Source organism: Contarinia nasturtii, unplaced genomic scaffold (genome assembly GCF_009176525.2).
Source record: "Contarinia nasturtii isolate CC-2019 unplaced genomic scaffold, AAFC_CNas_1.1 Cnas_scaffold_1699, whole genome shotgun sequence".
Lineage (NCBI taxonomy): Eukaryota > Metazoa > Arthropoda > Insecta > Diptera > Cecidomyiidae > Contarinia > Contarinia nasturtii.
Window position 1 is genome coordinate 1,691,720 of NW_022199032.1, and position 21,062 is coordinate 1,712,781.

Consider the following 21,062-nt stretch of genomic DNA (forward strand, 5'->3'; position numbering starts at 1 on the left):
TCTCTCTTCTCTTTCTTCTCTTTCTTTTCCGTTACTTTACCTTCGACGGATTGTGACATAGTTTGGATGTTGTTTGATTTGTTTCCCATATACACCAAAATTGATCACTTCAAACGGTGCTAGTAAAATATGTTTTTTCATTTTCGTTTTGATTCGGTGAGCGCTGAGAATGAGTTGCAGTGATGCAAGCGAAAAGGAAATGTGAACCATTGCACACCTTTATATCATCTGTTTTTTTTTTCTTTGAAGAGTCGTGCCACTTTCACGCGACAGAAAATGCAAGCTTTTTGCTTAAAACATTGCAAATTTCAAAGTTTAATAATGTTGAGTGTAATTGAACGTTGGCCGAGAATAATTGTGATGTGTTGAATCAGATTTGAAAATGTGTCGTGGAATCGCTTATTTAATGTTTGGTATTAATTAAAAATGCCAGTTCTCTTTAAATCGCCACTTAAAATATTGGCCACTGTTTGCACACAGATACTGTATCAAATCAAAGCGCATTGTGAACATACGCACACACACGGTAGTTTTGTTGACGTGGTGTATTTCTCTGTATGCCCAAGAAGAAATTACATAATGCGATTTTGATCGCACCACACACGTACACGTCAGATGATAGAGCGGTGATTATGGGGATTTGGTGATTCGGCTTGAATTTCATTTGCTTTGAAATGATTTTTTTCTTCTCTCTTCTATGTTACGTTTGAAGATATTAAATCAATACCAACTGTTATCTAATTCTAAATGAATGTGTCGCGCATGTTGTACTACTGCGAAAAAAAAACAATTTCAATGGATGAATGGTAAAGTGTTTCTCACTGTCTCTCACAAGCATGTAAATCGATATAATTAGCCAGCCGATTGGAATTCCGACGCGCTTATAGAAGAGCTTTCATTGTATCTCTGTCTTACTCTTTCAGTATTTCCATTCCATTTTTTTCCTTTTTATCCATACAAGAGACATTCTCATTCGATTTTTTTTATTCGCTCTCACTCTCATTCTCTTTTTCGCTTTCTCACTCGCCGTAACTCCTCTATATCGATTATGTGACGTGGTTCTGAGAAAATTGCTCATAATTCAATGCATTGAGTGATGTGGATTTCCACAAAATGTTATATACGTGGAACCCCGTTTTGAAAGAGAGAAAAGAAAGAAATGAAAACAAAATACAGCCACATGAAATGAAAAACACGATTATGGACGAAGATTACGAATCAATATTCTAATAAGATTGACTAAGGCAACGGCGAACGATTCTATTTCATAACTCATCCATTTCACAATCGAAGCAAATGATTTGTGTACAACGCAACAACGTAGTGGCCGGATACTATAGATTTCTCGAAGAATGTAACAAACAAAGATGTAATGTTGATGAAAATGTTAATAAATCTTTTTATTTGATGTGTGATTTCATTTGATCGACGAGAGATTTATGACACACTTACACATTGGCTGTGATCAAAACGAATTAGTTGATTTGAATCCGGGATTTCATCGCGATTACGAGAATTGAAAAGTAAACTACAACTTTACACAATTCAATGCAAAATTGGCATTTAGAAATGAACAAAAAATGATGTGCTGCTTTTTTTTTACAACAGGTGTGCTTAATTTTTGCACATTTTTCCTTCAAAAAACTGCTTTGAAATCAATTCCATCGCTCACCTCTTTTTTTCTCTATCTCAAATTCAGCAGATAAAACTTTTTCCACATGAATACGGATAAGCCAACTGAAATTGATCTAATTTACATAATTTGTTTCCATAAAAAAATATGGTAGAACAACAACGATTGTTCGCTGTTTATGTCATATAACCATGGGCTAAGATTGTTGTCAGTGTTTTTTTTTCGGCTGTTGTTACAAAAAGTCAAAAGTGTTTTTGTTCCGAAAAACTTGGGAAATACGTTGAAGTTGTCTTTAGCCGTGATAGGCTGACATGAGCGTGTGTTTGCGTTGGAAATATCTTGGCGTGACCATGGTAAATGTTCATGATGATGTCGAATATTGTAGCATAATCATGCACGTGTTGTGTGTATTTTGTGAATCTTTCAATTTCCTCGAATACGCGTACGCGAGACAACGATGCGCAACAATTCGGTATACATCTTTTGCATTTGGTTGTTTGTTTTCTGTGTTAACGCTTTTGATATGTACAAAGCGTTTACTGTATTCATTGAGTGAAATGTGGCCGAATTCAATGTCCGGGAAGCATACAAACCGAAATAAATAGAACAATCAAATGAATTATTATCAAAGAAATAATACTTTTTGCCGATGAGTCATCGCAATTCAGAATGAATGTTGAATTGATTTTCCTCATTTGAGTTAAAATATTCGAATTTGTTGCCAAGTGTAATCCAAGGCATTTGGTGTTGAATAAGAATTGTATTAGACGACACATTTACGATCGCTAAAATAGCTGTATTGTGAAATGTCTGCATTGAATCCGCGATTAATGTGAACATCAAACACAAAATCGACCAGCCCATTGAAGAGAGTTGAATAAACATTAAGCAAAAACACGCACAGCGAGCGAGAGAGAGAGAGAGAGAGAGAGAGAGAGAGAGAGAGACGTAAACGCTCGTACGCACGATACGCTAACGCGATGTATTTGACACAAGCCAATTAGCTCATTCGGATTTAGCAAATGTGATTGAGATTTTGTGGGCCAAGTGCACAAACACATAACAATAACAATCTCTTGTGTTAGGCCATTGTGCCATGCCACCGCAAATGTGCGAATGAAACGACAAATATCAAAAGAAAATATCGCCGAGTTCACAATATTTGAACGGTGTGGATTATGAATTGGTTATTATGTCACCGCCAAAAATGCGAACCAAGATGTGAATGAATTAATGTGTGATGACAACGATCTCAAAAGAGATGGCAAGAGTGAGCAACGCGCTGCCGAAACGATCGATAGGTTGATTTGCATTCGATGACGGAACCAGCACAATTCAATACAGTTTCATTATGGTGATTTTATTATTAATATTATTTTGTTTGTTTTTATAAAATCTTTTCTTGAATTGTTTGAAATTGATGAAATAGAGAAATCGAACTTCGAATAGTGACATCGTCACAAAAGTCATTGCAAATACAAAAAATATGTATATTTTTTTCAAGTCCAAATCATCGTTTCGTCAATGTTTATAGTTTTATGAATTTCAAATGTTGCTGTTGAACCAACGCAAAATGCGTTCCAATGTATAGACAGTGACTTACCAAAAATCATCTTTAGTTTCATATGTTTGACATTAATTGGAATCAGCAACAAATCGAAATAAAAGGAGGCCGACAGGTCAATGGGGTTAAGTGTTAACTAGAAACAAGTGAATTTTTTCGACTCTTATTGATGAAATTGAGTCCATGATTTCGCAAATTTTTTTCTGTTTTCAACATTCTATTGTCTTTGACGTTTGATTCGCACTTTTTTTTATTGATAAATATACTTTCTATTTGCATTGCCGAGTACAAAGATTAAATTAAGTCTCAATTTATGACTAACACTTTTGTTGTCGGATTTCAAGAAAAAAAAAACCGAAGAAAAAGCGCCATTCAAGAAACGACTGCAATCAACGTGGATTCATTTCGTTGGAATTTTTCGAGTTAAGAACAAAGATTGCAAATAAGATTACTAGAGAATAAAACGAAGTGAGAGTACGATGATATGATATTATGTGATTAACAAATAAAAGACCGACGGTTACAATGTTTATTTGAAGACTAACAAGTGTCAAGGGATTTTAATTTTTCATGCAAACAAGAACTTCAGCATTTATTAATTAAGCCACAACATTCATGAGTTGAACAAATGAAATGGGTAAAAAAGCGTACACCATTATATGATGAAATTTGCTTTTAACATGGACGTGTGATATGACCTTGACGTAAAAGATAATCAGTTGTCATGTATTTAGTGTAAAATTCACTTGAAATGGTGTCAATTTCATATGTTATAGGTGAGATACTTCAATTTCTGCGTTATGCATGTACTTTTTTTTTTGTTCATCATGATTTTGTGTATAAAATGAGTGTTGTTGCTTTTCTGTTCATCTCTCTTCTCTTTTTCTCTCTCTTTCTTTTATAATTTTCGTTTCTTTTCTCTTCTCTCGTTTCTAGTTTTCACTGTGCATAATTTTAATACACTTGAACCTATCATTGACCAAATTATTCAAGACGAGTTACTTTAACAGCAACTAATAACACAAAGTTATAAACGCTGTTGTCTACACATCAAGTCAATGTTTACTTGTGTTACACGCTCAAACAATTTCTGGTTATTAACAAAGATTAAATTGTATGACGATTCCACGTTAAACAAATCACCGTCGACCAATTATTCAAGTGCATTTGCAAACATAGAATACACGCCAGAATGAAACGTTTTTTTTTTAAGGTGTATCTCGTTGATACCAGTCATAGTGTACAATGTACATTTTTCTATCTATTGCGCATAACGATTTATTCTATATACATGTTTTGTTGTTGTTCATTCTGATCATTTGATGCAATGTCCAAATATTCAAAATGGAATCGTCCAATCGATTCCACGAAAAAGAATACAACCAACACTTGGATGGAAAAAAATGTGAAATAAGAATGCATGAACACAAAATCGTACACAACTGTAAGAGGTTTTATTTTATTTTTTTAATTGCACTCGAGAAAAAAAAAACCGTGATTAGAAGAGAACGAAACGAGAGAAGAAAAAAAATACCGAGTGAAAAGCAAAAAAGTGCATTGATCTCATGGTCAAAATGTTATAATTAATATTGAGCTGGTTCGTAATTGGTTACAATATTCTTGAAAAGGAGTGCGAGCAATCACTTTCGGTGTGTATACAGTGTGTATGTATGTGTGTGTTTTTTTTTATCTTCAAATAAGTCTTTGTACATTAATTTGCTTGTGATTGTGCGTGCAGTTTGCTGTTCTCTTCAAATGAATACATATCAGACATATGCCGTGTTGCTTCTTTTCTCCTGTCTCTCATAGTCGATCATTAATCAACTATCTACTCCAATTATACGTGTAATTTTAATTTTATTTAATTACACCCCGTAAATTATCGAATGAAAATATTTGTTTTTGAATGGCACACGCATTTTACTCCCAAACCGACAAATTTTTACAAGCAACGAAAATTCTTGCATATTATTTTTTTTTGTTCGTTCGCTCTCTCGTCGCTTGTTATGGCTATTACTGTTGCCGGACTATGTTGCGAGCAAAGAAATGACATTGAAGAAAAAATGACTTATTTTGTGTATTTTTTTTTTTTTTTTTTTTTTTTTGGAAATTTGAACATATGACAAAATATTGTTGTTTAGAGATTGCATATACTACATAAATTTAGTGTGTACAAATAAAGAGAAATACACCGTTGAAACGACCCGAAAAAAAATTACACAATTGTAGAATGGGCTGTATGCGGTTGCATATGATCTGATTAATCGCTCTTAAACTGACCGAGTTTTCAATGTTGAACGACACGAAAGCCCGATTTCGATATGACGTTCGGGGAAATACCCAGCATTTTTCGGGAAATCCATGCCCAATCCAATTAAATGTATTTCGAGGTTTTGTGAATATAAAAAAAAAACACTAAATCTCCTGCTTTATCGTTCCCCTCTCCCATTGAACGAACGCTTTCTTTGCATCAACAAATCATGATATCGAATTTGAAGTAGTTATTAAAATATTGCGAATAACTAATTGAATAATCGTCGAATAGTGTGATTGTAAGAACATTTTCTCACTCTTTCTCTCTATCTCTCTATTTCTATGTGTTCCGAAGTTAAAATGATTTACAATGTGCTTGCATGCAATTTGAATGATGAAATGAAGTATTTTAATTCAGATTTCTCGAAATTGTCTTTATACATTGTAGCATCAGACAAGGTCAGCAATGCATTCGTTATCGAAACGCACATATTTTCTAAATCGCTGTGTATTTATATATAGATTTTTTTTTCTTGTTTGATTTCATTACGTTGATATTATCACAGTTCTTTTTTTAAAATACATTTTGCGGTTAGTTTATTTTGTCGATGGCCTTTCAACTGAAAAAAAAAATTAATTTAATTAGCCCAACTAACGAGGAACAAAGCGATCCCAATTTCAAAGACAAATAACATTTAATCATTAAATCACGAAAACTGCAACCGAAAACAACATTTGATTTTGATTTAGATTGAGAAATTACGAGGAAAACATGAGTTTTTAAATGGTTATTGTTCGTTTCGATGGTGAAATGGAATAATACGTATTCAATTTAAAATCGATTAGTGAGAGAATATTTTTAGATTGTGAAAATAATAAAATTATTGACGTATACCCACCTGGTGATGGTGGTGGTTGTATTTATCATTCTGACGAAAAAACAAATTTCATGCAAAAAATTTAAATTAGCATTCTGATCGCTCTCGAAATTGTTTTTCACTGTAAACAACTTCTCTCCAGACACACATAACGAAAAACCGTAAGTAGAACGACTTGCATATGCAAAACAAACGAACGAGCGAAAAAAAAAACTTGAGTTGAGTCAACCTTCCATCAATCAATTTCGTTGACCTACGTAATCAGTGCGCTAAGGATAAATTAATAATAACAATCGCAGCAAAATAGGATCTATGTGGCCCGTACACTGTTCAAGATTCTTTTTTTTTTGCGGCGTGTTATGATTTTTTTATGTGATTTATAAAAATTCAAGGAAACACGTGTCTACATCCATTCCAGAGAAATACACGAAACACCGTTTCATTCGATAACATTGTGGGAACATTGAAACGGTGGTTAACGTGCAGAAAGCTAACGACATGATGAAGCTTTGAATCACCCTTTCTAAAATGCATCATTAATTTCGATGCAAAGCTTTGTGGAGAGGAAAAAAACGTAAAAAATATCATTAGTCATACACGATTTTACAAAATTTATTATTCAAAATTCTCATTATGATTGGTTTTGTATTTTTCCATTTCACAAATTAATATTTGCATTTCGATGTGATTTTCGAAGTTTATTACGTGCTTTATACGTGATACTTAGCGACCTCTGTGAAAAATTTGCGGCCAGTGGCGAGCTTTATCATTTCATGTATAAACTTTATGTTAAGTATGAACGGTGAATACAAGCTACACTTTGCGTTCGATCTCTCTCTCATTCTTGCAATAACAAAACGTATCACGTTGAAGTAAATACCAAATTAAAGCTGATTTTCTAATATGTTTCGGATGATTAAAAGAAGGTCAATTTTACGAAAAAAAAGAGTTTTCATTTCTGATTTACTCCGTACGTGTATCTCTCCGTGTATGTTTGAATAACAAAAACTACCTATATCGTTTACGATTCGATAAAAACGCCATTTTATAATGTGCGATTCAAAAAACAATAAGATTTTATTTGCCAAAGAGAAAACCGCAATGAGGAAGCAAACCGATTCAAATTCACAATTGAAAATGAGACGTCTTTTAATCAAATCATGTATGAATGAAATTACAAAATGACTCATTCAGTTGGTATATCGTACAGAACATGAGTTAAGTTATGGCTTTTCTAATGCCAATTGCATTGTGATTAATCTGATTGATATCGTACGAATGAAAGCAAACCAGGTATACAGTACAGTATAATTGACACACGATGAAACAAATAAAACAAATAAAATCTACGCATTTCGGAATTAATTATGCATTTTAATGAATTAAAACGAATTGCGACTTTTTCCTGGGGCCAATTTTATATTCGTCCAGCGCTTTGATGTGGAATACGTGAATGTAATTCAAACGTTCAAATATACGGTATGCCGTCTACAGTTTGCGCTCAAATACTCTTCAAAGACAGTCGTAAAAAGAGAGAAAGAAAGAAAGAGAGTGAGAAAAGAAATATCTAATCAAACTCTTACAAATTTATATATTTTTCTGTTTTGTCTCTGTGAAAAAATGATCATTTGGATTTTTTTTTTTTAATTACGATTTTCTAGAATCGAACAAACGAAATTTGTTCATCATCATGTGTAATTTATTTACAGACATTAATGGCATCGACACTGTCACACTCCTGCAATCCATGTAAATATTCAGCAAAACAAAACAAAACATCTATGAAAAATGGCAATTCACATGCAAATCAATTAAAATTGCATAGTGTGATCGGTTTGGTCGAACTCGATCTTATGGCCCCGTCATGGTCGATCCATTCAAATTGATAAAAATGCAAATATGCCATATATGGCTGAACAATTCATACCCGATTTGGTGCAATTTCATTATTAATCTCTATGCAAATTTTATAATCAGATAAATACAAAAGCAAAAAATAAATAAATTTGGTATTGCTGTTGTCGTAAAGCGCGTTCATCGCAATGTCAATCAAATTCTGAACCTTCAGTTTAAGATGTTCGACATGCACTTTTTTGTTCGAATATTTTTTGTGAATGCAAAACGGAAGACTTTTTCCGTCCGATTGCATAATGAAACATCTAATAGAATATTGTACAATTGCAAAATATGTAATTTGTTTGATTTTTTCCATGTCATTCGGATGCACATTTACGAAAACTTACCTTATTTTCAACATCTATCTTTCGATTACACTATGTTCGATTGGAATTCTTTTGTGTTGCGTAAAAATTATTCGTTTTTTTTTTTAATTCTCATTGTCTTGACTGCCGTAAAATGAACGGATTGACAGACGACTGAGGAAAAATTTGCCAAGGTTTGTGCAATCAATATTGAAAACATTCTTTATGAATTAATCAATAAGTAAAGTGCTTGGCTGTGGTAGACAAAGAATATTAAAAGGAAATGGCCACTAGTTTTTCGCAAAAAAATGAGTTTGTACAGCCAATTAATTCGTGAATGTTCGATCAGCTGTTGCATCCATAATGTACTAAGTACAATCGATTGGAAAATATGCAATCTTACTGATTCATGTTGGCATAAACAATTTAATAAAGATATTAACAATAAAAACTGAACCGTTGCCGTTCACCAGCCAAACTGATTGGAATCCATGAAGCGATTTCATGTTTATGGAAAATATGAAAATTTGCTTTGGTAATATTTAGTTTTTTTAATATTTATTTTCAAAACAAATGGGAAAAAAAGCAAAATGTAGAAGCATTGTTGCTTCTGTCAGAGTGATTGGGCTTATTTGTTTAGTATCAAGGTACTTTTCATCGACTTATTTTATCTGCTTTCAAATGAAAACGCAAACGAAGAACGAAATTGCAATTTACTTTTCATTGTAGGAAATGAGTTGGCTTTTTCTCATTAAAAATAGATACAAAGTAAACATTTAAATTTAGATAGACGTTCGACAACAATACAAACGCCCAAGATTAGTCGAATTACAATTGAAACGAAATTGGCTATTAATGGAGCAGACATCCTCATTGAATGGCTTTAATTCGATAAGTTGATTTTTTCGAATTGAATTGATAATAATCGGGCGCTAGATTGGGCTAGATATTAATGTGCATAATTCATTTATGAGTCAATCGCGGTCAGTTAACGATTTATACGGACTTAAGCCGAATGGCTATATTTCACTTTTGAATGTAGTCATTCTATTTATATTTGAGGTCTATATTTAACATGAAATATCAAATCATTCAAATTCTCTATCTTTTTTTTTTATTTCGCCAAAGAAGTGTTTAATATATTTATGCCGCATTCGAGTGGTTCTTTTATGGCTATTTCAAGGACAAACTTGAAATCTAATAAGATAAACGTGACAGCAGTCATTATAATCTGTCTTTCTCTCACTTTCAATCACTTTCAAGATGAAAACAATATGTCTCATTAATGATGTGACTGCTTTCATTGGTAATCTGATCTAAAACTGGATAACGAAAGATAAAAAACCAACTTTCACTCGGCTTTACACTTGTGCGAGATGTGTTTCGAGATCAAATTTTGCGTACTCTTCGATTTTGGTTCGTATAACCTTAGTCAATAACCAGTTTTTCGGTGGTAATTGTTAAGGTGGTAGGGTGGTGGTGGTGTACGGTACATCATTTTTTCCATGAAGAAATGCTTAAAATAGTTTTTTGTTTAAAACACGGAAATGTCAAACGAACACACACAAACACACACATCAGACAATTTATCATTCTCTTAATTTGGTTGCGATTTTTTTCTTCCTTTTTTCAAGAAGTGAAGAGAGCCAGAAAAAAAATGAACTTTTGATGGACCTTCGTTTGCCATTTACTTTGAGAATTGCTTTATGGGTACGTGTTTATTGATTGCGTTCAGTTTACTTGACTTTTTCAACAGAAATATAGCAGGTACTTCAATTTTTGTTGTTGTTTCGCAGACACGTGAAGTGGAAGCGCCATTTGTATATCATACATGACTTATTATTTTGTGGCGGAATTTATGTTTAAAAAAATTGAATTTTTTATGCGCAGATCTCTCTCACATTTTTTTTCAAGCACTTTTGAGAAAGCAACACATAATACAATAGACAGACTGCGGAACAAACTATTGAATGGAATGCGCCTTTTAAAATATGCACAAGTGCTGTTTTCAAAGTGTTTCATTTGAATTGGTAGCCTCTGATCTTATGAAGTATTTTGCACTTTAAGAATCGGAAATGGAATTCTGAGCAACTTTGCCCAATTGAACCATCAATTGGCTGTTGAATGGCTGTTATGAAACTTGTACATTTCCACACCAAATCGAAACCTGTTTAAAGAGTCTCTAATGAAGACATAAGATTTTCGATGAATGTTCACTTATCGTTTAAATAGCATTTGTGTGATTTTTAGCACGAAATTTGTCTACGACACATAAAAAATACGAATTATTTAGTTCAAGAAAACAACACGTCAGAGTTCATATCAATTAAACTTTTCTGTTGAAACTTTGCTTGATCGAAGAAGCCCAGAAAAATATGTGTTTTTCTGTAATTGCTGTCAAATGCAAGGAAACTTAAAAACGAATATACTAAAATCGGAATTAACATTGATCGCGTGTATTTATCCCGAGTCCAGAGATCAAAAAACATGGCATCATAAATCATTCGGACAATTATAAATACACACAGTAATTAATTGGGAATTTTACGTTTTACTGAATCATAGCTATGCCTCAAAGAGCTGAAAATTGGCAAGTGATTCACATTCTTTTGAAGAACGACGACGCAAGAACGATGGAACAAACGAGAGGGCAAAAGTGAAAGAGCACGGACAATATAATTGCACCACAACTATGGTAAAATTCCAGTGAGATTCTCATTATAGAGATCATACGCCAGGTAATGTAAGATCAATGAGCAATAAATACGCAATATGAGTTACGAAATTATGATGAAAAAAACCAGTTTTATATGTATATTCCATTTAATCGTTTATTGCAAATATAATTGCATGCCAGCCAACGAATTAACGTACATATGAAGACAGAAATGTAGAATAAAAAAAAATCAATTCTCCACCAACTGGAAGATGAGCACACACTATGTGAATAAAATCACATTCACAACACACACACACACACAACATGTTGAAAAGGGAATTATAATGTGTATTTTGCACTGTCACAGTTGCAAATAGCTGAGTGAGTCGTGCGTGCATGCAACAACGTTGCAAAAAAAGTAACAATTTTGAAACATAATCTCAGTTCGATAGCACATTCGACTCGGTTAACCAGAGATCACACTGTGAGAGATTCTCTGATTACGAGTATGCCACTTTCGATGGACCCCTTTTTATCACGAAAAATTTAATTGAATTTTTGAACGAAACATCGTGCGACAATCTCACATCGATTTTCAGGGACTTTTTTCTAATTTATTTTATCGTCTCACATCACAACAGATTTGAATTGCTTACTAGACTGGCCCCCAAAACACAAAAGTTGAAATTTTTTCGCTCTTACCTCGGAATACTTTTCCATATGGTGTGCAAATAACTTGTGTAAAGTTTCATGCCGATAGCTCAACGCTAGATTGTACCGCATGAGATCGGTAGGTCATTATGTGAATTTATTGAAAAATGACGTTTTCATTTAAAATAAAAATATCTTCGCACAACCATATCGACTAATAATTGATGGTAATCGTCATTTTCCATCAAACACCAGCCACTGGTGAAGTTTCAAACGATTTGGATGAAAATAAAAAACATTTTCATGCAAAATTTTCACACATTATTTGCACACCATATGGAAAAGTATTCCGAGGTAAGAGCGGAAAAATGTCATCTTTTGTGTTTTGGGGGCCAGTCTATTGCTTACACTTACTCTTAATGTGAGATCTGACGGCCAAAATATTCATTTAAATTACACTTTTAAGCTGCTTGCATGTACTCTGCTTGCACATACGTATGTTCGCAAAATATAAATGTATAGATTTTGAAAAAGCAGAAAAAATCAAGTGCGATAAGATTTTGTTGCACGTAATATCGACACAAAATAATAACGGAATGAAAAAAAAAAGTGATGAAAATGACATTTGGGTGATAGAGTATATGTGAACCTTTTGAAATGTTATTCAAATGAAGAAAGAAGAAATTCATTCATTCATTTAAAGAATTCAAGATCCGAAGGAACCATGGAAGGAACTGTCAAGGCTTTGCTTACTACATCTCATAACAAGAACATTAAAATCAGTCCGAAAATGAATGGACCTTCGATCAAAAACCGAAAGCATTCGATTTCACGACAATTTAACACCAAACGCCGTTACACCAATGACAACAGAAGTAATATTAAAACATTGTTCGAAGCGTATTCATTTTCGAATTTTTGAAGCTTATGTATTTGTTTAAAGTAAATATTATGAAATATACACGATAAGATTGTGTGAAAAATGAAGAGACTTCATCATCATTTATAGTATTTAAATAAGATTTTGTAAAAATTTCAACGTAAATTTCATTGACGAAAAAATTATCACTTGTTGGCAAACTTGCTAAAAGCGGTATATGCTTCAAGTCGCACGAAACGTGTGCAACACAAATTGAATGGAAGAAATACACAATACAAAGAGACGATCAATCGATACAAGGTGGTTTTCCATACATTCATTGCATTACACGTTCATAATCCATTCACTTAATGGAATGGTCTTATTTGTGTGAAGTGCATTATTTTCATTTACATTTCAAATTGAAACACACAGAATCTAAATCTATAAACAAAAAAAAAGTCTTTGTTGACTACTTAAAACGAATATAATAATTTAATTAAATTATGCTAATTCTATTACCATTGAATACTCTCATTATCAGTTAAATTACATTTTTGAATAAGTATACTGTGGTGATTTTCATTCAAGACAAGGATTTGCAGAGAAAACCAAAATGTTCAAAGAAAAAAACAACAGGTAACTCAATGGCCTCGCTCTCCCCATCGACTGAATGGGATGCGAACCGGAATTCTTGGTGATAATTGTCATTGAATGACGCAGATTCGGATTGTGTGGCAATTTTTAGTTTTTTCGGCGTAATTAATATAAGAATTGCATTTTAATTTCATGAAATTGCATTACGAATTTTCAATGAGAAAAATCAAGTCGGGATTACATCAAAAACACGTAATGCGACGAAATAAAAATGCAAACAAACACACGAAAACAAAAAATATGGCGATATGTATCGTCGGTGTGATGTAGACTAAAATAACACCCAGTCTGAAGAAGTTTTTGAATAAGTAAGTGCAAGCGCGAGAAGCAAGAAACATTAAAATAAAAACAAGAAAAACGACTAATCAAGATCTGTTTGCATTGCGTTTTGGTTTAATCCGCAGTACCTAACGTGAAATACAGGTACATTGTCCATTGCGCGTGTCAATAACATTTAATTCAGCGACCAATATGGCAACAACAACAAAAAAAAATCAACGTAGATGCTTGCATTAATCTAATAGAAACAGTGGAAAAAAGAGAAACATGCATTGGTGCACACAACATCAACGAATGCATGCACTGAATGAAGATAGTACTGATTCGGTTGATCAGCATGTTTTATGTGGAAAATGTATTGCACAAATCAACAAATGAAATTTTTTTTTTTTAATTTTCGGAAATATTCAACGTGTATTACCTCATCACGAGTCACAAAACAGTAATTGTGCATGATGCATACGATGCAAATAATTGATTAGAATGCCATCATTTTTTGATGATTTTTTATTTCAATTCATATGCGATAGGAGCATGTCACGCACCATAAAAGTCACGCTCTCAATATTGATAGCAAAACTGACGGGAATATCACGACAAAAGATCGCTGTTATAAACTGATGCAAGGGAATCTAAGGCTATTATTGTAGCTCGGCTTGCTCATCGGCACACACATACACACAGTGCCAAAAATGAATGAGCGAGCGCAAGCGGAAAATACGTTTGTGGTTGTGGTTACTTACGTTCCATCATCGGTCCAGCTGAACATCTTTTTAAGACGCTTTTTATCCGGCTTCGGCTGTCGGGCCACTTCATTAATTTCACTTATTGAACTCATTGTTTATCTGTTTGTTTGTTTATTTTGTTTATTTAAATTTTCTTTTTTTTTTCTTCAACTTTGTGGCTCTATTGACTTGTCAATTTAAATGACAACAACAATATCAATGTAATTTACAACTAGAAATAAAAAAACCGCAAATGTTTTATGACTTATTTTGTATCATTCAATATACACTCAATGATATTAGCTTTGCTGTGGAATTTGCCATTCGAATCGTCAATACTTTTATTTTTTTTAATTTCAATCACACAACAATCGAAATGAACATCACAATGCGATATAGATTTGAATTCTTTCTAAAACATTTATTTTTTCCCCATTTTTATTTTTAAATCAATTTTCTTAATAACTGGCACAGGAAATAACAATTAAATGTTGTCAATTGTCATTAAAATTCGATTTTTTTCTTCTTCAATCAAACAAACTTTCTGACTCGATGAAACATCGAGTGAAAATGGTCTTGTTGTCTATGTTTCTTTCGTTCATTCATTCTCTCTCTTTCCAATCATAAACCAATACCAATTTAAATATGAATATGTACGTGTTTGTCTTTATTCGGATTACTTGTTACCATTTTTGCAATGCCATTTCACTCTCGTTTGCGCCCGAGACAACAACGACAGCAATGGCAAAACCGTTACCTTTTGAGTCGGAACGCGCACGAAGAGAAAGAAATGAAATGAAAAGCGAACAACAACAACAACAACAAAAATTGATGAAAAAAAAGAAATGGTAAGTGATATTGGCAACGAAGGTTTGGTGTAATTGGCCGCATGTGTCTTCATTCCTCTCCTTGTTGTTTGAATGTTACGCAAAATCATAAGAGAAAAAATAACAACAACACAGTATACTGAATGCCAGACTCAATATAATCGTAACTGCTATACACGCGCTATACGCGGTCGTTTTCTTTGTTTATTGACTCGCTCACGCTTACAGTTTCAACGCTACGCGAAAGCATTCAATTTCGATTTCGATAAAATGAAGAAAATGCAATTGTACAACATCGTATGTATACGGCTAATGTTAGATTCCATCTTGCTACTGGCTCTTTTACTTGTAGCGCTTGTGAATTGTCGATTTGCTTTGGAAATTTGAAGCAAACCACAAACAAATGACATTTCGATGGAGTTTTTTGTTTTTCAACCATATTTGCTTCCCTTTATTTATTTTGATTTGCAAAAAAAAAAAAATGTTCAATTAACGTCAACAGAATTTGGCGGTAGATTAGAGGAAACGAAATATTGTAGAAAATGCGATCGGGGAAATGAAAAATGTTGAATGTATAAGTTGCAAACTTCAAAACCGACAAACTTAATGCAAATTTCAAACGTTCAACTGTTTGCAATGAATTTCATCAAAAAAAAAAAGATTCCAATTATCCCGCGCATTTCGCATGGAAACGAAAAAAAATCAACGATCTTCATGCAATTGGACTTATTCAACAGTTTAATTTTTGCGCAATAAGATAATGATCGTCACACACAGGTGACATTGCAATTGTTTCGCATTTACAAAACAACATTGAGCATTTTTTTTTACATTGGAATGCAACAGCCGAAGAAGTCGCTACAATACAAGAGAACATTGAAAATATCACGGTGACAATCCTGCTTAAAGTGCGGTTCAGGAAAGAATAATGAGTTGTTTTATCTACATGGTTCAATCTAAAAAGGAATTCAACCACTCCAAATGTTTCCAAATTCATATAAAATGATGATAAAAGTATTTTCGATCGTCCATTTAGTTTGATTTGAACTTTGATTTGAGCATTGTCATTCACAAATCTCTTGAACTAAGTAGAAACTTGTTTAAGTTAAATGAATTCAAAATGTTGGCGAAAAAAATTGATATCAGATTTGAATGAATCACACAAAAGCCACAGCAAAAAAAAAAATATTTCACGAACACACTAATATAAAAATGATTTTTTGCAATAAAAACTGATCACGTCTTTTTTTTTCTCAAATAAAAAAAAAACACAAAAAATCACACAAATAAAATTGAAATCGTCTCTGTCAATAAAATTCTAAAACTGTTTCGGTTCTGTATCATAAAAAAAATACCCACACTATCTGCTCTGATGCTATTGTCGATATACGTTAAAAAACTAAAAACCTTTTTTTGTCAGCAAAACGAACGACACCACTTTGGTCGATGCTTTTCAAACTGGATTGAATATTGTTCTTCTATTCGGTTTTCATGCGCGCGGCGATGTTGATCCGCTAAAACCGCAGAAAAGGTATGTATATAGAAGCGAAAAACAACAACAACTCGTCGAATACTCGGGAGATACACTAGCAGCGGCCAATATGACGACAACAAATGTAAGTGAATTGTTTGTAAAAAAAAACGAAAAAAATAAAGCCCAAAAAGCGAACTTACAATGTATGCGAAATGCAAGCAAACAATAGTGGAAGCAGCAGCAGCACACTTTACAACGACAATAAAGAAAGAGACGAGAAATCAATGTTTCATCGCTAACATTTGCGCACACACTGTACAAAGCTAACTCTCCAGCTATATTTACAATATCGACGATCATGTGTGTATGTAAACATGTTCAATGTGCTTCGTTTAGATTCGTCTTTTAACTCTTCTCTCGTTTGTAGTTTGCCTCGGTTTGGTCGATTGTACTTCTTTCTGTGTATGTTTCATTGGATTTCTTAGTTTCTTTGATTACTTTAATTATTTTCTCAATGCAGCGAAGTTTTTTTCTCTTCTCCTTCCTGGTTCATACGAACCAATGAGTAAAAAAAGAAGTTAAACACTCTTAAAATGGTATTCACACACAACGCAATTTTGAAGAGTGAAACAAAAATATTTCTGGTATTTTTAGATGTTGCTATTTCGAAGTGTGTACAAGAGAGAACACAAAGAGCACGAGCTAACACGAACCAACTAGTTTCTTTTTTTTTCTTCTGTTCAATATTAAATTGCACCCAAAGATTCATTTCACCATCAGCGGCGTATTTATGGTTTTTTTTTTCGCCAAAAAATATAAACGCACACATTTTTCGTACACACAAGTATACCGAGCCGCGTATCGTACGGTTTCGCTTTAAAGCATATGTGTCATCTTAATACAACACAAGACCCAAGTCGACTTTAAGAATCCAAAGAATATGCAAAATAACAGCAGCACCGCCAACATATGCTTATTGTAGAAGACGAAATGTGACAATTTATTTATTTCTTTTATGACAATTTCATTCCTCGATCAATCGAACGAACATTTTCATAAATTAACATTTTTTTGCAACTACATTCATTTATAGCACACAACAACAATTGAGTGAATGTATAAAAAAAACGTTAGCGGAAATTTGAGATAGCAACGCATACGTATTGGAAAGTTGCCGAATTTGAAATGTGATTTAATTCAAACCGGTCAATGTCTATACCGTTAAAATTGTGTCAATTTCTTAAAGTTAGAATATACTTCGTTATTTTTAAAATAATTTATTATCTTATCTATTGACTCAAGTCCTCATAAAACGGCTTGAACTCGTGGCGAAGTGTTCTTTTTTCTTAAAAAAAGAAACTGTTCTACTTAAAGGGTGAACGATTCTTCGAGTGTACCTTGTAGAACTCTTTTTTTTCTTCTCCCGTTCAATGTGAATGAGTTATTTTTGGTTGAAAAAATTGTCGATTTAAAATTATAGCTTTTTTAATCCAAACCAGGTTCAAGTTCAACCCAAAAAGAAAAGAGTCAATTGCCAAAGCCCACAATGAATTCTACTACACTTATAATTATCAATTGAGTTTCCTTCCAAACAATGTATGCCAATTTGTCTTTGAAAATTTATGATCAAATTGCAAAAAACCTATCATGATTTACAAAAAGATGTGTGGTAGAAAAGCCCATAAAACCGAAATGTCAACTACATTGTGAATTTCTGTGCAACTGAGCAATCATTAGAGTCACATTCGATTGTAAAATATATTCAAGGAGATTTACGTGCTATTTTTACGATTTGGCATGTGTGAGTGTCTAGTTTCACCTATCTTTTTTTTTCTATGTTGGTTTGCGATGCGTGGTATGTGCGATGTGGAAAGTTTATCACACAAAGCAGCTAATTTGTATGTTGTAATCAAGTATTTTGGTGCTAGCATAACGCAGGTAAATATTTCACACAGAAAAATGCGGTGATGTTTGTCGTCGCTAGTCCGATTTCATTGAAGAAGTAAGGCAATGCCGAAGCAGCAAAAAAATAATAATAATAAATAAATAGAAAACAATTGATGGGTGTCTTCTTCGGCACCGTACACAAATATTGAATACACGTGAATCATACAAATATCGTAAACGGAAAAGATGTACACACAATGACAGGGAGAAAGCAGCAGAGAGATGGTCATATCGTTCGTCATATTTTCGCCCATACATTGCACAATTGCGACAAAGACGCTGATTTATTTTAAACACATAAAGCAAATCCTTTAAATTGGTATTGGTACTTTTTACTGAGAACCATTCAACAAACAAATTTACTATGTGTTATTATTTACGATTATATAATGTTACGTTTACATTGTAAACACAACGCACAAGTGTATGTTGTGCAATAATTGCTTAGATGATGTGTTTCGTATGTGCGCCGTATGTCGATTGCTGATGATTCGAGCTTTACTTAAAACTTTTTTAATTCCCACATTGAGTGTGCGACGATTCTTGCGGTAGCTTCAATTTTAGCGAACGCGACTTTTGTTGCTTTTTGCATTATTTTTCTACAGCTTCGCATATTATTTTTAGCACTACTTGAAATGTAAGGCTATTAATTTTTAAATGCTTAAGTACAAAGTCAACTTAATATGTTACATAGTATTAAATATACATTCATTTGGTGGTTAGTTACTACACATGCATTTACCGATTTCGATAAATAGAATTACATATGATAATCGATCTGAATAATAAAATTCTTATGATACGATTATGGTGGAAAAAATGACCAGACAACCCCAGTTTTGTACATAATAATGATTTTATATAGTTTGGGTTTTTTTATGAAGCCAATTTTGTTTTGAACATGCATGTTGATTCATTGCAGATAGTCAGAATATTTTTACCAGAAATAATACTTGTCAGTTTGGACATAATTTCGGTACGCAATGTCGAACAGTCTTATTCCATCATTTGCATCTAATTGACTTCATACGTATGGTCAACCAATTTTTTTGGGGCAATGCGTTGTACTTATTCGGTGAGTCGTTGGACCCATTCTTTTTATCATACATATGATCAGTCCACTAAATCATTATTACACAGTCTAATGGAAAAAAGCACTCCCACAAAATTGCTAAGGGAATATATGAATGAGTTAGGATTAAAGTGACCAGTTGACAAATAAAAACGGCAACATGATTTTTTTTACATGAAATTTCATGTTGGTGTTTTACTGTCAACTGAGACTCCAGCTCACTTTGGTCCCAACTTATTCCTATTTAGCCGAAAAATAATGCCTAGCGATGTGCTTTTACCAATTGGGCTGTATTTATCTTAAAATCTTCATTCGATATCCATCTAGAAACACACTTTGTATTTCAAAATATCAAACCAAATAGATGCGTTGACAACACATTAAATACACACAAAGAATTTTGCCATCTGATAATGACTTTTGCTATGGTAAAAGGTTTTATAGGATTTTCATATAATGAAACGATGGTTGTTAGAATTCCCTGAAGTAAAGGCGTGTGTAGTGTCAATAAATTTAAAATATTCGGAACATTTTCTTGAGTGTGGTTATTTAATGAAAACAACCGAGTACTGCTTATCATTGTTTGCAAAAATTCCTGACTCGAATAACATTTTTTAGCTAAAAATCAAAGTATCCTTATTTGCTGCTGCTCAGCATATGACTGAGTAATGCTGAGTAATGCTGAACTCGTACGGCTAACGCATACGAAACGGATGCACGATACATATTCCCCTTTCGCTTCGTGTGTGCTGCCGTTGACGCTATTGCCGCTGCTGTTCCACTTACGCGTAAAATACAACGGCATCAACGGTAACACACTATACCAGCGAACATACGAAGTGAAGGAGAATATATGAGAGACTGGGAGCAAAAACAGCACGTCGCATCTCATCTCTTGCTTTCACTATGTATGTTCGTTGTGTTTTACGCGTAAGTGGTTTCAGCAGCGGCAATAGCGTCAACGGCAGCACATACGAAGCGAAAGGGGAATATGTATCGTGCATCTGTTTCGTATGCGTTAGCCGTACGAGTTCAGCATTACTCAGGCATATGCTGAGCAGCAGCAAATAATGATACTCTGCTAAAAATACATTTCAAAGATGAATAAGGCCATGAGTAAAACTATAATACCACTAATTGTCTTTTGAAGTCGATCAATTATTGTTTCAAAAAAATAAGAAGAAATGAGATTTTTTACGGATTGGCTTTGGCTTTCATTCTTTTCGAAGGATTCGTAAGTACTTTTCCGGTAATTAGATAATCCAATGCAGAACTAATGAAGGTATACTGAAATTACCTGATGAGCTAGTCGAAGAGATTCTCACCGAAGCTGGTTTTGAATCAACGAAACACGCACTAAGAGTAATGGAAAGATTTTTTGAA

General features: G+C 33.3%; 1 protein-coding gene across 2 annotated transcripts in view; it reads right to left on the bottom strand.

Annotated features, from left to right (window-relative positions):
- LOC116346814 (ABC transporter G family member 20) overlaps nucleotides 1-16,679 on the bottom strand; it is a 46,178-nt gene extending 29,499 nt beyond the window's left edge. The window contains exons 1-2 of one of the 2 annotated variants that reach the window (XM_031777037.1): nucleotides 16,546-16,679; nucleotides 14,378-14,591 (exon numbers count right to left, since the gene is read on the bottom strand). In XM_031777037.1, the coding sequence (XP_031632897.1) occupies nucleotides 14,378-14,472 (95 nt within the window). In that variant the 5' untranslated portion in view covers nucleotides 14,473-14,591; nucleotides 16,546-16,679. The remainder of the gene's footprint in view (nucleotides 1-14,377; nucleotides 14,592-16,545) is intronic. The other variant, XM_031777042.1, reaches the window with a different exon arrangement.
- Nucleotides 16,680-21,062: the final 4,383 nt, after the last annotated feature.